At 38.2% G+C, this 23,292-nt stretch overlaps 1 protein-coding gene across 2 annotated transcripts in view; it reads left to right on the forward strand.

Annotated features, from left to right (window-relative positions):
* The window catches only part of NELL2 (neural EGFL like 2), a 134,344-nt gene that overhangs the window by 49,208 nt on the left and 61,844 nt on the right, over positions 1 to 23,292 (forward strand). For both annotated transcript variants that reach the window (XM_071423566.1, XM_071423565.1), the window contains exons 10-12: positions 4,445 to 4,536; positions 7,301 to 7,403; positions 10,352 to 10,480. In XM_071423566.1, coding sequence (XP_071279667.1) covers positions 4,445 to 4,536; positions 7,301 to 7,403; positions 10,352 to 10,480 — 324 coding nt within the window. The remainder of the gene's footprint in view (positions 1 to 4,444; positions 4,537 to 7,300; positions 7,404 to 10,351; positions 10,481 to 23,292) is intronic.

Raw genomic sequence — 23,292 nt, forward strand, 5'->3', positions numbered from 1 at the left:
ATAATTTTGGATGTGTTTCCTCCCTGCCAACCAACCAACATAAGTGAACAAAGAATGAGGCAAGATAGACTTCATTACCGGTTTTTAGGTTGTCCATTCATAATTACTGACAAATTTCACAAAACTGCAAGTCCTATCTGCCACTCATTGGGCAGTTGTGAATACAAGAAATTAAAGTGGTTTGAGGAGTTGACCAACGTGCTGAACTTCCTGATTTCCCTTGGTGATAAGTCTGAATCCAAACTAGCTGAGATACCACAGGGAAGTGTATGTGCATTCCTCAGGGGAAGGCATGCCCAATGTAGACAGTGAAGGTGATAAATGCAGAAATGAGAAAATGTTCTACTTGACATTCTGAGAACTCAGTGAACGGATGGCAGGAGTTTGCTGGGTCATGGATCTTGCATGGACATTTCAAATAATTCAAAAGGAAAGTGTCATTTGGAGGCCAGTGGGAAGAAGGATTGTGGAAGAGAAGGGATGATTTCACAAACTATTAATAAGTAATTGAACAGACACAACAGCAAGGGGGCTCCTGAAAGATTCTTTTTGCTGGAAGAACAAGGAGAAGATTCCATGTCATCACAATGTGATAATATCCTTTAGATAATATTAAAGGATAGTTGCATTATTAATACAGCTGCGTAAATGTAAGCAGACCTTGCTAATAATTTTTTAGACCCTGTACACAGATGCTTACCAGTGTAATATTTGATCACTGTCTGCATACAAATAGATAAAGAGTAGTCAAACTTCTAAGCAGGTTTTGTACGTTTCCTGTTTCATCTTAGAAACCTCTGCTTCTAACAATATATATTATTTTTAGGTATTGGGGGAATGTGGAAATTTGATGGCAAGAGAAATGGTTGATGTATTTCAGCTGTAGATGAAATCCTACATAGGCAATAACTATCAAGATCTGGAACAGCTAATCATCAGGTAATGTCTTGACTGTGACTCAGTCTATTGAATGAAAGGACTTCGGAAGATGAAGGATGATATGCTTCCCCAGAGAGATACCAATCACAAACTAATCAGAGTATCCTGGGAAGCATCTAGCCAAGCAGAAATTAAATCTTCACCGGACTTTTCCATTTACACAGTTCTAGTCCAGATGTTCATGTTGCTGAAACATCTTTATTTCTGAAGGAAAATAAAGACAGGAGTTACCAGCATCATGGGATGTTTACTGATTGTGACAGTTGCTGTCAGGAGGCAGGAGGAACATTCTGTTCCACACTACCTGGGGTGTGGGTGCCAATGTCTTAGGATGAAAAGGATGCAGAAAAATGTTAGTAGATTTGTCTTTCTAGAAATCTTTCTGTTTGTGCTTAATACTCACCTAACCAGATTATTTTAAAGTTTTTAGAAGCTTCGAGGTAGCCTGATGTAAATCTGCCCTTTACTGTTTGTCAGGATGCCTTTCAGTGGGCAGTGGAAGAGGAGTGGACTGGCAAGAAACGGGAAAAAGAGGCATTTGTGGCAGCATTGGGAAAAGAAAGGACAGTATTCACTAGCAAACTTACACCATCACAAAACCCACCAGTGTTTGTCATGATAACTAAACATGGAGCCATGGTTTTAAGAAGAAATACCCCTTTTGAATGTTGTCAGTGAGAGCAGCAGTCCATAAGAAGACATGCTTAAGCTTGTGCTTAGATTATTCAGCTTAGCAGGTTATCAATTCAGTTTCCATTAGTTCTTTTAAATTGGGCATTTATTGTTTGTTGGGTTTTCTCTCTTTTATCAGACATAGTTTGGTCATTCTATATAGGCAGGTCCCTGATTCCTGGAGACATTATAACCTTGCTGGCAAAACTACAGCAAAAGGCTTGGATTGTTTATTTAGGAGAGTTCAATGGTTGAGATATAATTTTCTTAGCTGCATGGTGGCCAAGTGTTGTGATGGTGGAGGTGGGCATATAAGCTCTGCTTGAAATTTCTGGCAACCACACAGGCTTTAATCATGCACTCTGCTGCCGTGTTCTAACCTTTGAGAAACAATCCTTGGGTGCATGAAGATACATGGGAAAGGGTCAAGGGCCATCTGGGCAGAGCCATCTCTCACAGACTCAGAATTTCTAAGTTTTTCTTGTTTCCAAGAGTTTATGGAGAACAGCTGATTTTCTTGTTGAAAGCAAGTGTTTTTAATACTGTGTCTCTGCATTAGAATGGCTTCATATGCAAAGACTTCCAAAGACTATTGGTGAAATAAAAAATGGCTTTATGATTTCACACTAGGGTGGATGTTTTCTTTTGATGGTTCTTCTGTACGTGTTATTTTCTATGTTTCTTTGAAGAATCAGGTTTGTTGCCATTAATAAGGAGACTGGATTCGGTGGACTATATTTTGAGGTGTTTTTTTGTTTTACTTTTTTTTTTTAACTTTGTTTTACTTTTTTTAAGATGCCTGGCTAGTCTCACTCATATGTTCAGAGTATTTTGGCTTCAGGAGCATATTTTCTTCTAAGATAGAATGACAGTGATTTTGATGTCTTCTGCCTTTTCTGTGAACAGTCATAGTCTTCCTGTTGGAACATGAGGATGTGTTAAATTAACAGTTCATTGCCATTGTGGGATCCTCAGGCAATGCTGCACTGTATTTTTTCCTGTCACATTTAGTTGTTCTTAGAAACTGAAATGTATGGGACAAGGGAAAGGGCTTAATATTTTGAATATTTCAGTTTAGTGTCATAGCATGTAATGCATAGGAGGTGATATGTATAACTGGGTGATTGTCTTGTCTAGCCTAGATTCAAAATCTGCTAGTTTGTGGTAACGATTTTTATAGAATAATTTAATATACTTCCTTCTAGGAGAAGGAAGTCTGGGGAGAAGGGGAGAGGAAGGAGACACAGTATTGAGCTTTTATGACTCTTTGTGAGTCACACACTCTGCATGTAGTGGGTTGACCCTGGCTGGACTCCAGGCACCTCCCAAGGCCGCTCTCCCACTCCCCTCCATAGCTGTATAGGAAAGAGAAAATGTAACAAAAGTGAGTTGAGATAAGGCCTGGGAGAGCACTTTGGATGCTTATATCACACAGGATAATATATATTTTATAATGTAATTATAACCAATATTTTTGATTTTCAAAAACCCCATTTTTGTTGCTATACTCATCACTTATTTTTCATCATCAGTTCCAAAACTTCAATTTTTTCATGCTGATGAAGTAGTAAGAAAGAGCTGCAAGTTAAAAAACAAAAGTAAAGAAGAAATGAAAATAGCAGAAATAATGCGAATTAATATAGGTCATTCAAAGTAAAAAATGAATAAAACAAGAAGTCTTGTACTTTTAGATATTTTAAAATTGTCTAAAAAATGCAGTCTATTTAAACATAATAGAGAAATCCTTCTGTGAAAGTATAATTGATTTGCATCTTCAAATCAATGGTTAGCAAATTAGACCCCTAACTATGTAATCTGGAACTTGAAAGTTGTAACCTATTCCTGTTATTTCATGATTATGCTAACTTGATGAGCCTTGACTGTGTCCTAAGCAACAGAGACAGACATCTGATTTTCTGTACCTAGCAGTTATGTTACTCAGCCTTTATACTTTGCATAATGTAATTGCAGTAATGGACCCATTAAAAAAAAAAAGGCAAGACAGTTTGCTGTGAAGATGTTTTATGTAAGTCTTAAATACTGAATAGGAGGTTTAGTGAGCAATCCAGTATGAGCTGTGTCAGCATGCTGCTGTAAAACCTGGTGCTGCTGGGGTGCAGGAATGGCACCAAGGCCATGCTATGACAAACACCAATCTTGGTGACATCCGTCTGTCATTTGATCATTGGAGACTTGATCCTGTTTTTGTTGGGGGATAAGAAAAAGACAGTCACAAAAATAGTTACTGTACAATAAAATTCATATACTTTAATATGCCTTAGCAGTAATGATAAAGAACGGGGACATTGAAGATACAAATCCATAATGTTTAAATAACATAATGTGTGGGGTGAGGAAACATCAAAGGACTGTGATAACAAATAAACATGTGGCTTCAGTGATCACCCTTCATCATGCAACATTCCTCTCAAGAAACTAATTATATATTAATGCCACTGGCTCTGCTCTCACACTCCATTTTCCTGTGCAGCCGTGAGCTGTGTTAAAGGCAGTCACCTTTCTTGTTGTCACCTGAGACATGTCTCTTCTGCCTTCTCAGTAGCTATCTGTACTCCATATTGCTTCAACATCCTTCACCTTTCTACTTACATGTGCCTTTGGGGACTTTGTGGGGACTTAGTCTCCTCTAAATTTTTTTCTTATGATATCCTAGAGTTGTGTAGATGGGTTTAGAATATTCTTGCAGCTGAATCAGTCTTTTTATTCTGAAATGCAATTCTCTTCAAGAAAATATATCTATTCTATAAGCAGCATGCCAACATGTTTATACAAAAATCATTGTGTTGTTTTGTTTTGTTTTTTCTCTCTGAAGCGGTGTGTGTATTTGAAGGCAGAACCTACTTTGAAGGACAAAGAGAAACTGTGTATTCAGGCTCAGGGGACTGTGTTCTTTTTGAGTGCAAGGTAAGAATACTCTTGATGGAATAAAAATTCTTGCATGTTAGAAATATCAAAGTCACGCTTTTGAAATATAGGTAGGTCTACCTTAGGAAGTGACAGAAAAGGCATCCAATAGGTCCTGTGTTTATGTTGTCTGAGTTCCACGTCAAATTTTTGCAAATAAATTTATTTTGTATACCTGTGAGCTTTGATGATACAGCTTGACAATCAGGCAGCATTCTTTCTTCCCTAGGTATCGTCCCCACCGTCAGTAATGAAACATCAACAGCTTACCTTATGTTTCCATCTGCGGTGTTATTGTTCAAAATTATGTGCTCAGGGGTAAGAGATACACAGATGTAATGGGGGCATAGTTTGGAATTCAGGATCATTCTTCAGAGGAAAAGCTAGGGGGAAAAGAAGAAAAAGAGCTGGTACACCAGGTATCTGGTATTTCTAGTGATGGAAATGGGATAGGCTTGGTGTTTTTATTTGTAAACAGAATATACCTGATGCTGAGTCAGTCTTGCCCTGCTGCATGAATACAGCTGCTCTTCAGGGCAAAAATATACTTTAAGGGTAAAATATACCTCAGGGACAGCTGTGGGTTAAGAATTACACAAACTGCTGCAGTGAGTTGTGTTTTGTCTCTCTAGGGGAGGGATGGGGAAAAATCCTGTCTGTTTAGAGAGCTGCAGGCTGTGGGCTGGAGTTGAAAACCTGAACACACATTTCTCAGCAGAGAAAAAGAGGCGAGCAATTTTCCTCTCCCTTCTCATCATGCAGCAGCCTATCAGACCAGTTTCTGGAAATCTCAAACATTTTCATACAGTTGTTAAAAAGTGTATCTTACAAAGAAGAACTGGGAATTCTTTTCTAACTGCTGTTGATTTTAATCCTTATGAGCTTAATTGCTGCAGTAGGGCCTTTCACATCCTTTTGAGAATGGCAAGAAGAAGCTGACCAGAAATAATTTTGGATTCAGCTGTAGGCTTTTTTGGGGCTATGAGCTTGTATTTTCAACATGGCACCCAAGACATGAATTCTATGATTAGTCAATGGATATAATTAACAATGATCAAAAGTTATGTGACATTGCCTTGTATTCCTTGCAGCTGGCAATTGTGATACTGTATGAAAAAAAAAATGCCTCTGTTGTCTGGGCTAGTCTGTGTTTTGTTGATTAGACTCGTTTTCTGGTAGGCTGCCTCACTGTCTTGGTAGAAATAGTTAGCAGCAACTTTGGCTTGGATTGAAATGTTGCTTTTTCAAGGATTGAAGTATGCACAGTTTCTGCTGAACAGCCTTGTGAATGATAATTCAGAGAGCATAAAATCTGTAAACTTTGTTGGTCAGTTAGGAATTCATAAATGGGAATTATTTTATTTCTACCAGAGTTCTCATAAAAGGATATAATTAATGACTTCAGGTCAAGAGGTATTAATAGAAATGGCACAGGTACTGGTTTCATGCTTGAAAGATTATAATGATGTTATCAAGGCAATGTATGGAAATTTTTCATTTTGTCTGGATGTAATTAAAAGCCTCATGTTTTGTTTTGATTGGCTGCTGCAATTGTGTATGCTATAGGTGTGCACTTCTCTGTTTGAATATTATAAATAAGTGAATGAAAGATTATCTTCCAAATTAGAATTATAAAAGATTAAAATAAAATCCAGACTACCTTAATTGATGTTATTTCTATCAAAGGTTAATTTAGCTTATGGGATTGTTGGGTTTTGTTTGTTCTGGTGTACAGCACATCTCTGTCTGATTTGCTTTATTGTATTATAAGATTAGGGCTGGTCTCTCTGTCAAGATTGTTTAAGGTAAAGTTTGAGCAGTCATTTTGATATTGGCCATTGTGGACATGTTCATCTTTATATTTCATGCTTAAAGAGGATTTAAAATTAAATGCTAGACTAATAATAATAATAATAATAATGATACACACACATACAAGGGTAGATGCATTATTGTAGATGTTTTTCTTGCATGCAGAAATGCATAGTGCTGAGTTCATTGAAGTCTTATTTTAACCACATCACTTATTTTATGGCAGATGCCTCTGAGGAACATGCTGTTGTTTGCCTTATTTTCTTTCTTTGCCCCTATCATGACTAGAGTGCATCAAGACACATTCTTTATGGCCTGAGGGAGCCTAAAGGAGGTACACCCATGGTAGCCCGGTTGCTAAGGCAAGCATTTTGTGTGGCCATACTGCAGCAATTTCAGGTGACCTGCACTGAGTGCCTGAACGTACTTGTGCACCTTCTTGTGGTGTTGTACACTTCCAGATGCCTAATAAAAACCTTACTTTCCTAATAGGGACTCAGTGCCAGTTTCTTTCAGTGTTACTGCCACTGAAAGCAGTGAGATCAGAGATGCTCAAGTTTGATTTTACTTGCTGTATATATAACAAGCTTCTTTTAGAGTATTCATTATGGGGACCCTTGACTCTGGAATCTGCTGCCTCAGTTTTTGAGAAATACTTGTAACTCTTACAGGCATAATGCTAAGAGAAACTTCTGAGACAAGTTCCTTGACAGCTATGATAAGAGAAGAATGAGAGTTGTTGCCACACTTCTGCTTGCTTGAAAAGGTTTGAGTATAGGACAGTTCCTGATGCTTTTGTTGTGCTATGTTGTCCTCTCAAATGGTTTTTGAAGGTACCTGGAGTTTGGCCTAGGCTTGGCTTTGTGTACATTATAATGGTGAAACTCCACTAAAGTTACAACTTCCTTTATTTCCTATCTCGCAGTATTGATCAATTACCTCAATTTAACAGGACCACAAAATGCAGCGAATTCCAAAAGACATCTGTCCAGCTTTGAACTGCCCAGAATCTCAACAGATCCCCTTATCCCACAGTTGCTGCAAAGTCTGTAAAGGTAAGGTAGTAGCAGGATATATATAAGCTCAGTGTAATTTTTCATTCTTATAGATTGCAAATGGATTTTTTTTTCTGATAATTTTGAATAAGACACTCCTATGCATGATGATCACTGTAGATCTTGGGAAGCTGAATAGGTAACAACTGCACTGTGACATCTGAAAGTTGTTTGTAAAGTGTTTAGTAATGTAAATTCTGTGAAACAAGATTTTGTGTTTTATTCCAGCCAAAAATGGGTGGAGAGTCTAAGAAATCATGTATATAATTACTGATTTTTCTTCCCTTCACCCACTCCAGTGTCCAAATGAAATAGACTGGAGAAATATTCATGTTTCCCAGCATCTTTCTGGAGTGCTTTGAGATATCTCTTTCAGAGGACCATTTGTGCTAAGCAGTTGTTCAAGTACTTGGGTAACTTGTTCACCCCTCTGGGGTTGTAGTCTACATCTATAAGCAGAGACTTTGGGAAATATTTTTGTATGCTATGCACCTTTGTGTGCTACACCCAGTCTGATCCTTACCAAAGGAGAGAGATGTAGGAAGTGCTCTGAGTCCTTGGCCCACCCTTTTGATCTGGACTAACACTGGTATCTTCAAAGCTATTAGCATTTGCATCTTCAAGTGGCTACATCTGTTTCTTCTATAACTAAATAAGATAAATTGAAACCTGGCATGAAGGAATGTGTTAGGCTCTTGGCCTGATTTTAGGTATACATCAGCAAAGATTGCAGCTATGGCTATTTCTGTGCTACTCAGTGCAAACATGAAGAATATGATTAACGACATCAAGCAGAGGGATAAGGAAGTAGAAGAAGTTAAGAGAAGACAGGTCTTCAAGTCTGTCACAGTCCAAAAGGATTTTTTAATGATAATTTTCTATAAAATCTTCAGTAGCATAGAGAAAAGGAGTCTATGTTTCTTATGGCTGCTATAGCTAGAAAATTTTAATATATGTTTGTTGAGTGCTTTCTGAATAGTTTCAATCCTCCCTGAGCTATGCTAGCTTGGCTTCTCATGAGGCGAGGAGCTTATTCTTTAAATGAGAAGCTGCTGTAGGCTATTATTCAGTAGCATGCATTTTGTTTATTAATGCAGCTGCTATATGAATGTTGAGAATCTTAATAATAATCAGTATGAAAGCCCTCATACTTTCTGGATGACATGTATCTTCATAGTTAATGTCAAAATCTGATGCAATCCAATACAATCCAGAAATAAGCCTCTTGCTTTTCCATGAACTCAGGATTCAGTGAGGAGGGCAGCAAAAAGGCAAAAAGGAGATGTTGCCATGGCCAGAGGCTGCTCCTGACGCACCTGCTGCTGCTGTCGTCAAGGAGTATTGGAGACCCTCTGGCACAATTAAACTGTAGAATGTTTTGCTCCATAATGTTCTGTGTTAGATCCCATCACTGTGGTGGCTGTGGATGATGATGTCTGGGTAGCATTGCCTAAGCATGCCTTTGGTTTAGAGGAACAACCCACAGCAGGAGGAAGAAAAGCATTAGCCTGTCGTATCACAGTAGGCACTCGGTCTCAGTACTAAAACATTTTGTCTTTATGGGATCTTCTGCTTCCTTTTCTTCTTTGGCTTCATTCCTGTTGTTTTACACTGTTCCTGAGCTGTTTAGGTGCAAAAGACTTCTTTGACCTGACCTCCAAGCACCTCTGCTGCCGCTGTCCTGCTTGGGGTCCTTGTTTAACTAAGCTTCTGTGAGGTTAGGGTTAGAAGCTCTTTCACAGCAAAATATGAAGCAGAAACCAGGTGGAATGATAACACTAATAATCTTCACTGCCAAAAAATATTTTTTTGCTATTTTGCAAGAGGTTTGTGTTGCAGCCTGATGCCAGCTTGCATTCTGGAGCTGTTGCTGTTACACCAGTCCTTGTCCCCTGAGCTTAGCCTACACTCCCAAGGTCTCCTGTGGTCTTCAGAGAAGAAAGTAATTATTGGAAAACACTGCTGCTGCTTGATCAATTAATGCTTCAGTGAAAGAAGGAAACTTGAAACAAATAAAATTAATGAGAAAACAGGGAAGGAGACAAGCTCTACACCTTTATCTACAGATCTGGAAACTGTGAAAGCTTCAAGTCAGTTTCTAGAACCAGTTCATGTTGTTCAACAACGTTAAATCATTGGATTTCATGAGAGCAAACAGAAGAAATTTAAAAAGAAGCCTACTGAGTTGAAAGGTTCAATTTAAATTTTCCTGCCTGGAAAAGAACTTCATAATCTTAAAAATTTATAATTAAGGTACAATGTAAAATGGCCACACTCAGGAAAAAAAAAAAGAAAAAAAAAAAAGAAAATAGGAAACAGGGATGGCTAACAGGTGAGATTTAAAAATAAAATTCTCTGTAATGGAAATAATGATGTAATAAGGAAAGAGTATTCATTCAGTGGAGGAAGGGAAGAGATAAGAGCAAAGTAAAACAAGTCAATGTTAATCAAAGACTTTTGGTTAAATATAGAAGGATTTTGCAAATACACCTGGGAACTAAAAGTGCTAAAAGTAATATCACTAGTAAATGAGATGCTGAGTGTCTAAGCTGTTAAGGTCTTTTATAAATGTGCAAACAAACAAACACACAAAAAAAGAAAATGACAAGAACTATATAATTAAGACATGTCCTGTGAAAGTAATTAACAATGACGAGGAGACAGTAAGGGGATTTGAGCAAGCCTCCTATCCAGCTGCTTCAGATCAGTGCTATAACCTGAAATTGAATTGAAGACCTAGAGACAGTCCGCTCTGGTGGCCTTTACTACTGCTCTCATCCATTTCATGCTTGGTACAATTTATTTTTCTGTATCTCACAGGCAATAGAAAGGTATTCTTTGACCTAACTGAGAAAAAGAGCCGAGAAAAAGATTGCACTGTCTTTGACAGGTATGTTTTGTAATCCCTGGATTCTTTTTAACCCTCAATCATGCTTGTTTCTGTACAGGCCATGACTTTTGCACTGAAGGACATAACTGCATGGAGCATTCTGTGTGCCGGAACCTGGAGGACAGAGCTGTCTGTAGCTGCCGGGACGGCTTCCGAGCCCTTCGAGAGGACAATGCCTACTGTGAAGGTGATGCCCTGTGCACAGGCTTGGCACTTCTCTGTAAATTACTGTGGGATGAGTCCATTGATTCATAAGCTGTCAAAGGGATTGACATATTCAATACAGTGAATTAGATGTTGATCAGCTAAAATAATCTCTTCAAATAAGTTCATTAAAAGAAAACTAAAAAAATCTGATCGGCATGGAGGTAAGCAGTTAATATGGCTGAGATCTTGAATTCCATAGGAATTTTCCATAGTGCTTCCATAGGAGAATTTTCCTTTGTTTTCCAAGGTATTCAGATACTTAGGCAATCTAAATTCAACCATTTGAAAAACTTAGTAGTGTGACATTTAGTTTCTGTTTTGAGTGCTGCATGTTCCTATTTTCTCTCCTCAGGAAGCAAGAAATGCTATAGATTCTAGTATTGTTAATCACATTGTTAATCTTTACTGAGTAAAGATTCATTATTTGTGTTGCTCTATTGTTATCAGGAAGCAACAAGCTACTTAATCAGAAGAGAAATTTAATCAGTACAGAAACATTGTGTTTCTGTACAATGTAGCATCATCAGATGAAAGGAACTCATCCCCACTCCAGCAGTGAAAGTCAAAGTCCTCTGCAGAGTCTCCCAGTGTTGGTGCTAACTGTTGCTCTGCCTCATGAAAACCCTGATTCTGTAAACACAATACCAGTGTGCTGTCAGGCCCTTCTCACCATAAAGCTTAAGTGTTGGCAGCAGAATGGGCTTTGACTAGTAAGCAGTTCTGTTCAGATTAAATTGAAAGTCAAGCATTTATGAGGAGATGTAGTTTAAGGTAGTCTGCAGTCCCACCTAATACCTGCATTATTCTCTGGTGATGCACAATAAATGGGATAAATTGAGGCCTTTTAAGATTGTTCCTTTGGCTGAACTCTGCTGAAGTTAATGCCCAGTGCTTGCTTGAGTTAGTAGCTGCATTAACGTCAGTGGGAATGCTCATTTGTAGACTTACATTTGAGAATTTGGGGCTGTTTTTGGGAAAGGAGCATATAATTAATGCAGCTTTATATACATCTCTACTTATTTTTTATGGTAAGCCTGATGTAAGCTGATTTTGAGAAGCAGCACTAAAAATCTTCCAGAACCAAATCCCTTGCCCCGCATCATGTTCCAGAAGGTATCTGACACCAGAACCTGCTGTGTAACTTGTAGCATCAATTGCTTTTTATACCAGAGTCCCTGGAGACTGCTGTGGTTTAGGCTGTGGATCTGTGTTCCTGGGAACTCATCAGCCATTCCCTGTTTTAGGGAGTCACTGGAGCAATGGAGTTTTGGTGAATTTAGGGGCTTTAAGAGGTTTTTTTACGTGCAGCTCTATTGTTACTCTGCCAAATGAAAGCAAAAAAACAAATTGCACTTTCTTGGTGATCTCCATGTCTCTCACATTAGAGTTTGTTGCTTTGTGTGTAACTTGCCAGGCATGCCATAAGCAAAAAAAGAAAAGAAACTTTTTAATCAGCATTGAGGGTGAAATGTTTGATGAGGGCACAGTAGATTATGATATGTGAGGCTGATGCATTCTTATTATAAGAGGATTTACCAGTTTGTGCAGTACCTGATTTCAATATGATGATCTTTTGAGAAGATTTCTTGGCCCAATTGTTTCTGTATGGGAAAATGACATTGGTTCTGGGTGGTAATTACGAATCTGCTTAACTTCTTTCAGAGAACATGCATAAGTGAATAAAAGATTGGGACATGTTATTTACATAAAAATAATAATTTTGCTTATTACAGGTATAGGCATTAAATTGTAACCTAAAAACGTTCCTGGTCCAGGAACACTTGCCCATGTTGAAGGTGATGGGAGTAAGTTACATTAGGAAGATGTGCCCACATGAGCAAAGCTCAGGAGTTGGCTCACTTCCCTAGAGGTTCTCCCTGCCAGAGGTGAAGCTGCCTCAACAGACAAACCATCCTGGCTTTGCTTCTGGTTCTGTTCTGTAGCTGTGGTGTTGGCACCACACTTGAGCCATGCACAGTTGGTGCTGGGGTCCAGACCTGCCCTTGACTGTCCATCCCTGAATGACTGTGGGGTTGTGTGCTGGAAGGATGGGAGATAAGGCCACAAATCAAAACTTCAGGATTGTTTTATGGAAGGAGCAGGGGACTGAAATACCCATGTTTCTTCAGAGTTGTGCTTTTATTATTGTATCCCTTTTTCAGTTCAAATGTCTCTTTGAGCAGGGGATTTTATTTCTGGAGAGAGACTCTTACTTTATATACTAAACTAACAAACAGCAAAAGGCACAATGGCAGTAGTGTAACACCAAGTCTTTTCAGAGTCCTGGGCCTCATCTTGAAAGGCTGAAATGTCCCAACCTCCCTTTCTCAGTGGATACCCTTTCTTCACTCTGCTATTATTCGGTGTTTAATTGCAAGCAGTGCCAGGTATAGAACTGTAGAGTTAACATAAAGCCTTTCAGAGAAGGCTTTTTGTAATGCCTAGAGCCCACAGATTTTTCTGTGTTTGCACTGCACAAACTTCAGATATACTGCAAAATTGGATGTCATTGGTTCTGTGTTAGAGCCAAGTTTCACTAAATACAATCCTGATTTGTGTTCTAGCACTATCAAAATGGAAAGAATAAACAGAAGTAATGATGCTCCCATTTGCAGAACTACTCCTTAAGGAGAAAAACAAAAATAAAAACCTCAAAACTGGTTTCAGTGTGGGTCTGAAAAAGCTGCATAAATTTCACCTGAATGATGGAAGAGTTTGGCTTCTGTCCTAGAATGAACCAGTGCTTTTCCAAAGCTGTGTGCTGTCTCTAGATACTTCTATGGTGTTGTTATATTATAATAATATTTGTTAATATTTACATCCCATTTAGCTTTCCTTCAGAGTACTGCATAAAGCAGTACTTAAAGAATTGGTATTTCTTAATTTACATGCTGGAAGCCTTATTCCAAATACTTTTAAATCTATTTTCTGCCTCAGGCTATTATGCAGTTTGACATACTTTGTGAGCAGGTTGTGTATGGATTATGCTCTGCTGCCCAGGTGTAGGTGCTTTTAATACAGCATCCTACCTAACAATAACAGCTTACTAAAACAGGTGTTCTGGTAAAGTGTAATTAGTTTTTCTGAAGCTACATGTGCAGTACTCTCAAATTGAAGATTACCCTCTGGAATATATTTCAAATAATTTTCAATACCCCCTGCTTTTATGATGGTGGAGTTATGCTGAAAAGGCTTTTCAGGATAAAGGTTGTGACTCTTGGCTGCCAAGGTAATCTGATGCATCTAGAGGAGCATATTTCAACTATCTCTCTGCAAAATATGGTTTCAGTTCAGAAGTACTGCCAAGGATTGCTGATTAAATAGAGGACAGAGGAAGCTTGAGAAAGAAGACAAGAAAATACAATAATTTTTGTGGAGACCAAGACAGAACATGACCTGAGAAAACTGCATTATTTACTTCTTTACCAAGAGGATTTTGCCTGATGCAGAGGCGATTTTACATCGCATATTTATCTTGGCTGTGATAGAGTTAAATTTCCTCACAGCAGCCTGTGTGGTGCTGTGGTTTAGGTTTGTGATGCCATTGTCAGTAGTGAAAACAGGAGTAAAGTGTTGCTGTTTCTCAGAGATTGGTCAAGCATCAGTCTGCTGGTGGTAGCTGGAGAGTGGTTACCTTTGAGTCTTTTTTTTTTCCTATCCCCCTTCAGTTATTTTATGATATCAAAAATATTTCATTTATATCAACTCATGAGTGTTTTCTCACTTTCACTCTTTTTGTTAATCCCTCCATCCCACTGAGGGGTTGAGCAAGAAAGGAACTGCTGGGTGCCAAATTGTTGACCAGGGTCAGCCCTCTACATGTGACAAATTTATGTTATGGGTGTGTGGACATGATGTTTATTTTTTGATATTTGGAAATTTAGTTGTATTATTTACACAGTATACAACATAGTTAACTTAAAACAATTTTTTGTGAAACAATTTTCAATTTATATTCTAATTTATTCTTTCTCCTCACTAACTCTTCTAGTTTCTCTGCTGTTGTCATGTTTGTCCCAGTTTCAAGTGTAGCAGATGAAATTAGACCAAAGACTGAATGACTTTGTCTGGATTTGAGAATTACATCAGCTTCACTGATGATTGTCCCTTGAGGGGAGATGGTTTTCAGTTGAGAAATATGCTTTTGAATAAGCTGGCTTGATTTGAATCATTGCCAGTGGAGGAAAGTAAGCAGTCTTAGAGGAGAAATTGCCTCGTTCCAGAGATTTCTGGAGCACGTCAGAAAGACACTGGGTTAGACCTTATCAGGTGTCCCTTAGCTCACAGTTGTATGTTACTATTCTGTTTGGAAAGATTTACTAATTTATCCCTGTGTATGCTTAAAAATACTATTAACCCTCTTCCCCAAAAATAGGAATATTTCACTTCTTCACTTACTTAATTAGTACAATCTGTTGTTAATCTTCTTGTTAATCTTGTTGGTTTTAACTACTGGATTACAAAAATAAAGTACATTTTCAAAATTAATTTGACTTCCACGGATTGTAGTGAAGAGAAGATATCCTACAAAGGATAAGTAGTTACAATCAAATTGCAGTGGGATATGTGTTGCATCATATTGGCCAAGTAGAGTTATAAAGAACATACTTTTTCTTAAATTAGATGTAATATTGGGCGAGTGTAAGCAAGAGACTTCCATAATAGAGATAACCCTCAAAGTATTATAATATATTCTATTAAGTCTTCTGGGTCTTTAATAGACAGTACTGAGCTATTTGATAGCTTTGCTGTCTTCATGGTATGCACCATTTTTTTTGAGTAAGAGTCCTACTTAAAAGCTCTGCAGTACTGTCAGCTTTGTGAACCTGGGACTTGTGAACCTGGGACTCACACTTCCCTCTTCTGAGAAAAAGTATTTTTCGAAGTGAAAAGTGTCAATAGTATCACATATAGATAAGAAATAAAGATTTCCATCTCCATCAGCTGGCAGTTTTTTTGAGTCACTACCTAGTCATTTTGAGTTGGGTTGGGAAACCAATCAAGCAGAAAGAAAAACTTTCACTCTAGGAGGGAGGAATTTTATTTCCAAATTTCTATAAAAAACTAATTAAATTGTATTAATATTAAAATGAAATGTTAATATTAAATAGCATTAATGTATTATCAATTATTAATATTTTTCTCATCAAAAGCACTGTCATCTTATTTCCATCATTATGTTAGTGAGAAATCTTAATATGTGGAATTAGAAAAGCAGTTTTAATGTGTCAGTGTGGTGGAGTGGGACCAATCCTTCTTGTCTGATATAGCCTTAGTTAAGGAAAATAGTAAAGTTTATTCCTAACTTAAAGTGCAGAAGCAGTATCCCTGACGCCAGTTCATAGACTGTGGTTCCCACCAAGGTACAGATCGTGTCATCACTCGTAGCAGTGAGATAGTTTGTATATGTACAAATTTTAGGATGTATTCAGCGTTACTTGATTTTGTTTACTTCTGCATTAATTATGTTTGGAATGATTCTATCATCCAGCCATAGCCAGGGTTGAGAAAGATGTTACTACAATTAAGAAAAAAACAAACAGCTGAAACTAATCATATGAAGGGAACTTCTTGAAAACTTTTTTAAACTCTGCTACTACTATCTGGTAAGGAGAGGTTTTATTGCCCTGAGAGCAGCCCTTTTCCACTTGCAATATAAACATATGATGTGATTTGTCTTCAGATGAGAAGGTGAGAGTTTCCATACAAATTAAGTAGATCTGCAAGCAAAAGAGAAAAGAAAATAAAGCCTTAGTTTTGTTCTTATTTTACCTTCGGTTCAGTTTTCACTGTTAGCTGTGAGGTGACTATTGAAAAAATTAGGTGTTTTGACTATGTGAAAAGTACCCACAGCCAAATGGTCGGGTTTCTTTTGTAACTTTTAAAACTTCAGTCTAAAAGTGCAACATTTCTCAGTCTAAAAGTGCAACAATACATAAAGGCTGGATTCCCAAGAGTTGTAAAAAGGACAGAGAAATGCCTTACGTTAGGGCAAACTGAATTTAAAACAAATGTTCTTTCATGAAGAGTGCAGAGCAATAGCAGCCACAGTGTTTGTATCTGTTCTGGTACCTGTAACTAGTTTGGCACAGTTTGAGGGACGGCTGAGTTGTGGTATCAGCCCTTTTCTGTAGAAGAGGCAGTGATCTACCAGGTAGCTCACAAGAATATGCTGCATGGTTTAGACCCAAAGACAGTTTAACCCACAGATGGGGGCCTTACCACTGCTCACAGGTGCTGTCTTTGCTGTCTTCCAAGAGGGAGCTTTAAAGTACATTGCTTCAGTACAATCTGTGCCTTGTCTTCCTGAGAAGAACCCAATAGATATTTGTAGTCTCTGTATAAAAATATTAATGCTCCTCATTACTCTTTTAAAATAGGGGAAAACCAAAACACGATGAGTGGCAAGTATTTGAAATTCTTGACATTCACAGTTCAAAATGATAAGTTGTCATACTTAACTAAGAAAAGAAAAATATTAGTTTGCAATTCAGATTTAAAGATGTAATCCTAACTAAGTCCAGTGCTGAAGGGCGTTGGATCATGACCTGGAGTTCCAGTAAGTTGTTCTGATTTTCAGAATTGACTAATTAGTCATATACAACATCCTTTTTATTCTCAGTATGCAACTGTATCAGACTAGTTATTTGGAGCCTAACGAAAGGCCTCCTGGGATGCTTTCATGTCTGACAAATAGCTATATATAGGTACTTGTTTCATCACATGTACACTACTATATGAATTAATTATAAGGTATTAAATTGTAAGAAGATGCAGTTTGACAAGTAAAATATTCCATGATGGCAGACAGTATTTGTTTTCAAAATTTTCATGTGATACATATTTTTAAAACTACATAAGTGTGGAGTCCAGTAATGTTTTCACAAGACTGAGATAAAGACCTCCATTTCTTCCAAGAGTCTCACATTCACAAGTAGTTGCTGAGCAATATCTCCTACTGCATGTCTTAACAAGGACAGTTTTATCTCTACAGCCTGTCTTCCTTTCCAAAAACTGGGGCAAGTTGAAATAAAAACAACTCTTTGTACTGTTAAAAATGATATTTCTGAAATGCTGTATTGTTGCATTGTGTCCTTGCAAAGCTATATAGAACTTGAGTCAAGGAACGTAGACCTTGAGTGACTTTGCTTTTATTTCAAGTATTTTTTTGTCCTGGTGGCCTCTTCAGAGGCTGCAGGAGATGAACAGAGAAATCATGAACTTAAGCAAAGATCAGAGATTTAAAAGAGTGTGAAGGGAAAAGAACCAGCATGTGTACAATATATATGTTTTAACTGTGCAGTTTAGTTAGGGGCTAGGAAATAATATGCCCTATGTGAAGAAGCAGCAGTTAGAATTTATTTTTAGTCTAATTAATGTTTTATCAATTTCATCAATAACATCTTCTTAGATTACTTACAAGAGTGCTAACACTTAGAATCCACCTCACCCAGTTTCTCTACAGATCTGTTAATAATTCAATAAAATCAATATACACTAGTAACTGCCCAATTCTTCTTACCCTCCCTATGCACTGCTGCATGAGTTGTTAGCAGCCAAGTTCTTTTTTGGGACCAGCATGGTGGGAATAATGGAAGGTTATTTTACCCTTTTCTTCTTGGTCTTTGTGTATGCTTGAGGTAATTTTTGTATGCTTTAACTCAGCATGAGGAGTATGTTCTTATAGTTGATTCACAGGGCTAGATTAATTGTGATTCCTTAGGTTCTAGTGCTTTTCTCTTTGGGGGAGGAGAGACACACAGGTCTAGAAAGGTAGACAAAAATAAAAGTAATAAAACTCCCCAAGAGCAAAAAACAATTTTGGACGTAGATTGTATACATGTTACCTCTTGCTAATTTTGCTGTAGGGGCCAGACTTTTCACTGGCTGTTGGTAGCAGCAAAAGCACAGGGTTTAAAGAGAAGAAAAAGTTGAAAATTATCTAAAGAGGGTAGGAGTGATAACAACTATGGTGGTGCTGTCAGCTGGAATAAATAATGTGAAAAAATACACAATTTTGATTGAAGTTGATGGTTACATCCTTTGTGGGATATGTCAGTTGTAAAAACTGCTGCAGTGGATTTGATAGAGCAAAGCAAAATAAAAGTGCAATGATTGTTTTGTAACTGACTGGAGGCAACAGCAATAGTCAAACCATAGGCTTGACAGGTGATGGAGAGTTTAGAAATAGTAGTGGGAGGAGGAGGAGGAAGGGCTGTGCCAGAGCCCCAAGATATTTTTTCATCTAAGATGGCAAGTGAGAAAGGGTTTATATGAAAAGAGACATGTAGAAGATAGTGTTATGGAAACCAAAACACACAAGATTTTGAAACGAGGCAGTAGGTGAAAATGGAGGGAAGCTGAAGAGAGTAGGAGCTTGGAAATAAGATCAAGGGAGTAGGAGAGACCCTACTGGGAATATTTTTATTAGAGCAATGAGGAAGTTTTAGCATACTAAACATTTGAGCAGTTGGGAAGGTAGTGTGTTTGGTGGTGGAAATACAAAAGCCAAATACTTTCACAGATGGGTAAGCTGGTGGGATCTTACTTCAAAGTTATGCTCTGTTCTTTTTCTTTTAAGGAATAAGAGCTGATGGGTTGAGTACAGGAGGAGAGACAAAGTGAGCAAAATCTGAAGACAGGACTAAATGTAGGTAGAAAGTGGTTGCAGGAGGAAAACAGCAGAGAAGCTTGATGTCAGAGGTAGAAAGTGAGAAAGGTAGGACTTGTTGGTGGAGGGATGACAAAGAGAAAGTAAATGGGCAGAACTTCTTTTCCTCTGTGATCCTGTTCCAGGTGCAGAACAGGTTATGTTTGCTGTAAAGGTTTTAAATCCTCATTTACCTTTTCAATGGTATTATTGGTTGCTGTGAATGGTCACTGTTCATTTTCATAGTACCTTAATTGTTGAGTAGCACCTGCTGATTTTATGATGCCCTTTTTCTAGGTCAGGGCCAAGAGAAGAGTCTCAATCTTTCCCTGCTTGTCTCTCTGTATGAGTCAGGTTGGTAGTGATAAAGCTAAGGGCCTGAAAGGCCTATGTTGGGATCATAGTAACTGGTATCCATCCTTGGGATTCTCAGCGGGGAGAGAATCCTGGGATTCACAGGAGTAGAGAGTGGTGATGCCCTTGCTCTTACCAGCAGAGTAAGAGCAGATCTCCTCAGATCAGGATGGAGTTGTGTGAGTGATGAAAAAACATTAGCCTCTTGAGCAGGTAAAGGTGGTGCTTGATATTTATAGGCTGTGAAAACATATTGTTTTATTAAGATAAAACCCATAGGGGTTTTATTTGTTTTATTTTAAATTGTAGGTCTAATCTACTCCGCTCTTGTGTTCAGGGTAATTTTTAATGTGTTTATTAAATAATTTTTTAATAAATAAGGCTTTTCATGTCCCTGTTCCCTTTCTTCTTGGGTAGTTAATGTTACTTGTTGCAAAAAATCCTGCAAGAGTTTTAGCCCTTCCATTAAAACTGGATAGTGTCTAACACCAGTGATCTCCCTGGCTGCCATATACCTCTTTAAGGGTGACCAGGGATCACTGGTGTTAGACACTATTGAGTTTTAAGGGAACTATCTGGAGGCAGGACACTATCCATAAAGGATACTCAGTTCTGGGAGTAGCCTCTTCTCATAACAGCTGATAATTACTGACTTAGTGATAATGACCAGACTCATTTGTTCTGGAAGGCTTTTGTGCTAGATCAAGACAGTGATGTATATAGGGAGGCCTAAGGAGAGGCTTTGTTTGTTACTGTGAGGTTTTAGTCAACAATGATTTATAGATTGCAGGTCAAGTTCTGTTCTTATTAATGGGATTGTAAAATATAACTGGGAATTTTACTCTGGGGAAGCAAACTCATTAGGGTGCAGGAGAAAGGGATACAGGGAAACTTTTCTTCGGTTATATATTTTGCATAAATTTTGTTTGAGTGCTTGGGGGAATCAAGAAAGGCAGGTTTTTCAGGGTTTTTTTTCTGTTTTTGATGTTTTTGCAAGTATAAATAAATCATTGAAGTGCAGATTCCAAACACTTTTGCACTAACCAGTTTTCCCAGAGGTGCCCCTTTTATCTGTTCCACTGGGAACAGAGCAGGTTGATGATCTCCATGACTACACTGTTGTCAGTACATCACAGCTGGTGGCTCAGTATCACATCACAGACTTCAAGCACACAAGTCTTTATTGTTGAATGTGTAGAGCCATTGGAGTGGTGCATTCATCCTATTGAACTGACTTCAGTATCTTACTGGCTGAACAGTAAAACCTGAATATGCATTAATATGCTAACGAGGCTTTTTGGCAAAAGGAAATTAAGATAGATGTTGTAGGATTTCTTAGATATGGAAATGCATAAGATTTTCTGTTGTGCATTTCTGTCTAAAGGTGGCATGCTTGTTTTGGCCTAGGTAGGGTTAATTTTCTTCACAGTGGCTGGTGTGGGGCTGTATTTTAGGATTTTGCTGAACACAGTGATAATAGAGATGTTTTTGTTGAGCAGAGCTTACACAGAGCCAAGGCCTTTCCTACTTTTTTTGCTGCCACACTGGGAAGGAGACTGAGGGTGCCTGGGGGGTTGGGAGGAGACACAGCCAGGACAGGTGACCCAAACTGGCCAGAGGGAGATCCCAGACCATGTGCCATTGTGCTCAGTGTATGCACTGCGGGGAAGGAGGAGGGAGAGGGGGATTTTTGGACTGACAGAGTTTGTCTTCTCAAGGCACCTTTAGATGTGATGGGGCCCTGCTCTCCTGGAGATGGCTGAGCACCTGCCTGCCATTGCAAAGCAGTGAATTAACCCCTGGTTTTGCTTTGCTTGTGTGTGCAGCCTTTGCTTTTCCTAGTAAACTGTCTATATTTCAATCCACAAGTTTTCTATCTTTTATCCTTCTGATTCTCTCCTTGATCCCACTGTTTGGAGAGTAAGCAAGTGGCTGCCTGGGGCTTGGCTGCTGACTGGGCTCGCACTATGACTGGCTACACTGGTGTTTTCAACCAGTGAACAGGATGAAGAGGCTTTTATTTTGGTAGCTTTGAAAGACAACAGATGTTGGGCTCATTCCCTGCCCTAGTTCAGTACTCCTTGATCTGTAATGCCTTAACCTACGCTCCCATATGGAGTGGCAAAGGGGGAATGGAATTGCAGGCTTTTAGTATGGTCAATCTCTGTGTGACTAGTTGTCATTTGACTGTTATTTTACCCTTTTTTGTATTAATTATCTTTATCTAGTATAAAGTTGTAAATTGTTTGTAAAAATATCTTCTTACCTGCTGTGTGTCCGTGGTATAGAGAGTGTTCAGGTGCCAATGTAAAATAAACTTGTGCTAGTAGCAATAACAGAGGGTTAGGTGGGAGTTCTGAGTTCTAGTGAGCATTTAAAAAATATGAGCAATTCCTTTGCAAATCAGTTTGAAAAAAACAGTACATCAGATTTGTCCAAATGAACACTTCAGAATTAACCTGAACAGATGTGGGTTGAGTTTTCTTCCCTTTTTTTTTAATCAGTTGAACATGCAAGGTTTGTGAAAAAAAGATGATTATAAATAAAACATTTTTTAAAATCTTAATATGTGGTATGCTGGCAAAGTGAAAGCTTTTATTTAGAGCACTTCTGAATTAGGAGATTTGAATCAAAGGAGTGACTTTAAGTTTTTCCCTGCAAAATAAAAACTGTTGGCATTTTGGATCTCCTGTGGCTATTTACCTTCCAAGGCAATCATTATTATAGTTTTCAGAAAGCTCTATTTAATGGTTCTGAGGCACTGGATTTTTAAGTAGAATTTTCTGAGAGTGCCAGAGCTGGCTTCTAGGCAGTCTGTTGATACTGAGAACATAAGACCTCTAATTACTCGAAGACTAATGTTGTTACTTAAGTATAAATCAACACAATTAATTTAATATGGAGTTGTTAGCTGGAATTATGAAAGACACAAGTTGCATCATTTGTTGTAGAGGCTGAGTCATATGTTGTAACTGTTGGCTGCTTTTCTGAACAGCACACTTGTGTTTCTGTAGAACATCTGTAAGTTGGGAGATCTGTGCCCCATTCCACTCTCTGTGCAAAACCAGCTGTAGTGGTCTTATGATAGCTTCACTTTTTTTTGGTGTTCTTAGATGAAGTTCACAGAATGTGTTTGGAGCCTTAGTGTGCTCACTGTGTTCACTGTAAATACATGCTCATTTGTGCAAGTACACGTGTACATAAAAATTGTGATATTAACTTTTCCAAACTAGCACCTTAATACACCTATGATTCTCTCATGCCTGCAGAATTTACAAGGTAAAGGGAAGGAAACCAGCCAAAGTACATTAGCCATGAAATTCTTTTGCAGTGGACGCCTTCATGTTTGGTAGTGAACTGCCCCCAGCCTCTCCAGCAGAGTCCTGTGGGCAGAGGACCTGTGGAAAATTCTTTTTCCAAAACTGGATGAAATTAGGAACTTACTACAGAATCAGTAATATTCAGTGTGTCACGCTGTTTGTACAGGAAGGCAGATTATCTTCTAAGAATGCAAAGGGGGGAAGAAAAGAGCAGTTAATGAGTGCAGTTGGTAAATTCCTTTTGATTTAAAGATACAGGGAGGATAAGAAGAAATGGAGGATAAGCATACAACCTAAGCAGGAGCAAAATGCAGGAGTTAATAATGTTGACATTTAGCATCACAGCATTGAGAAATCAACCCTGATTTGAGTTTGTATATACAGTCTTTTATCTTGAGTTATCATTAGACTCTGCAACACAGTGCTTTTCCATACAGAGATTTTATTTTCAACACTGAAAGCTATAAA

This window comes from Agelaius tricolor, unplaced genomic scaffold (assembly GCF_023055355.1).
Source record: "Agelaius tricolor isolate 1412-34295 unplaced genomic scaffold, bAgeTri1.0.p SCAF_3, whole genome shotgun sequence".
In the NCBI taxonomy this organism is placed as follows: Eukaryota; Metazoa; Chordata; class Aves; order Passeriformes; family Icteridae; genus Agelaius; species Agelaius tricolor.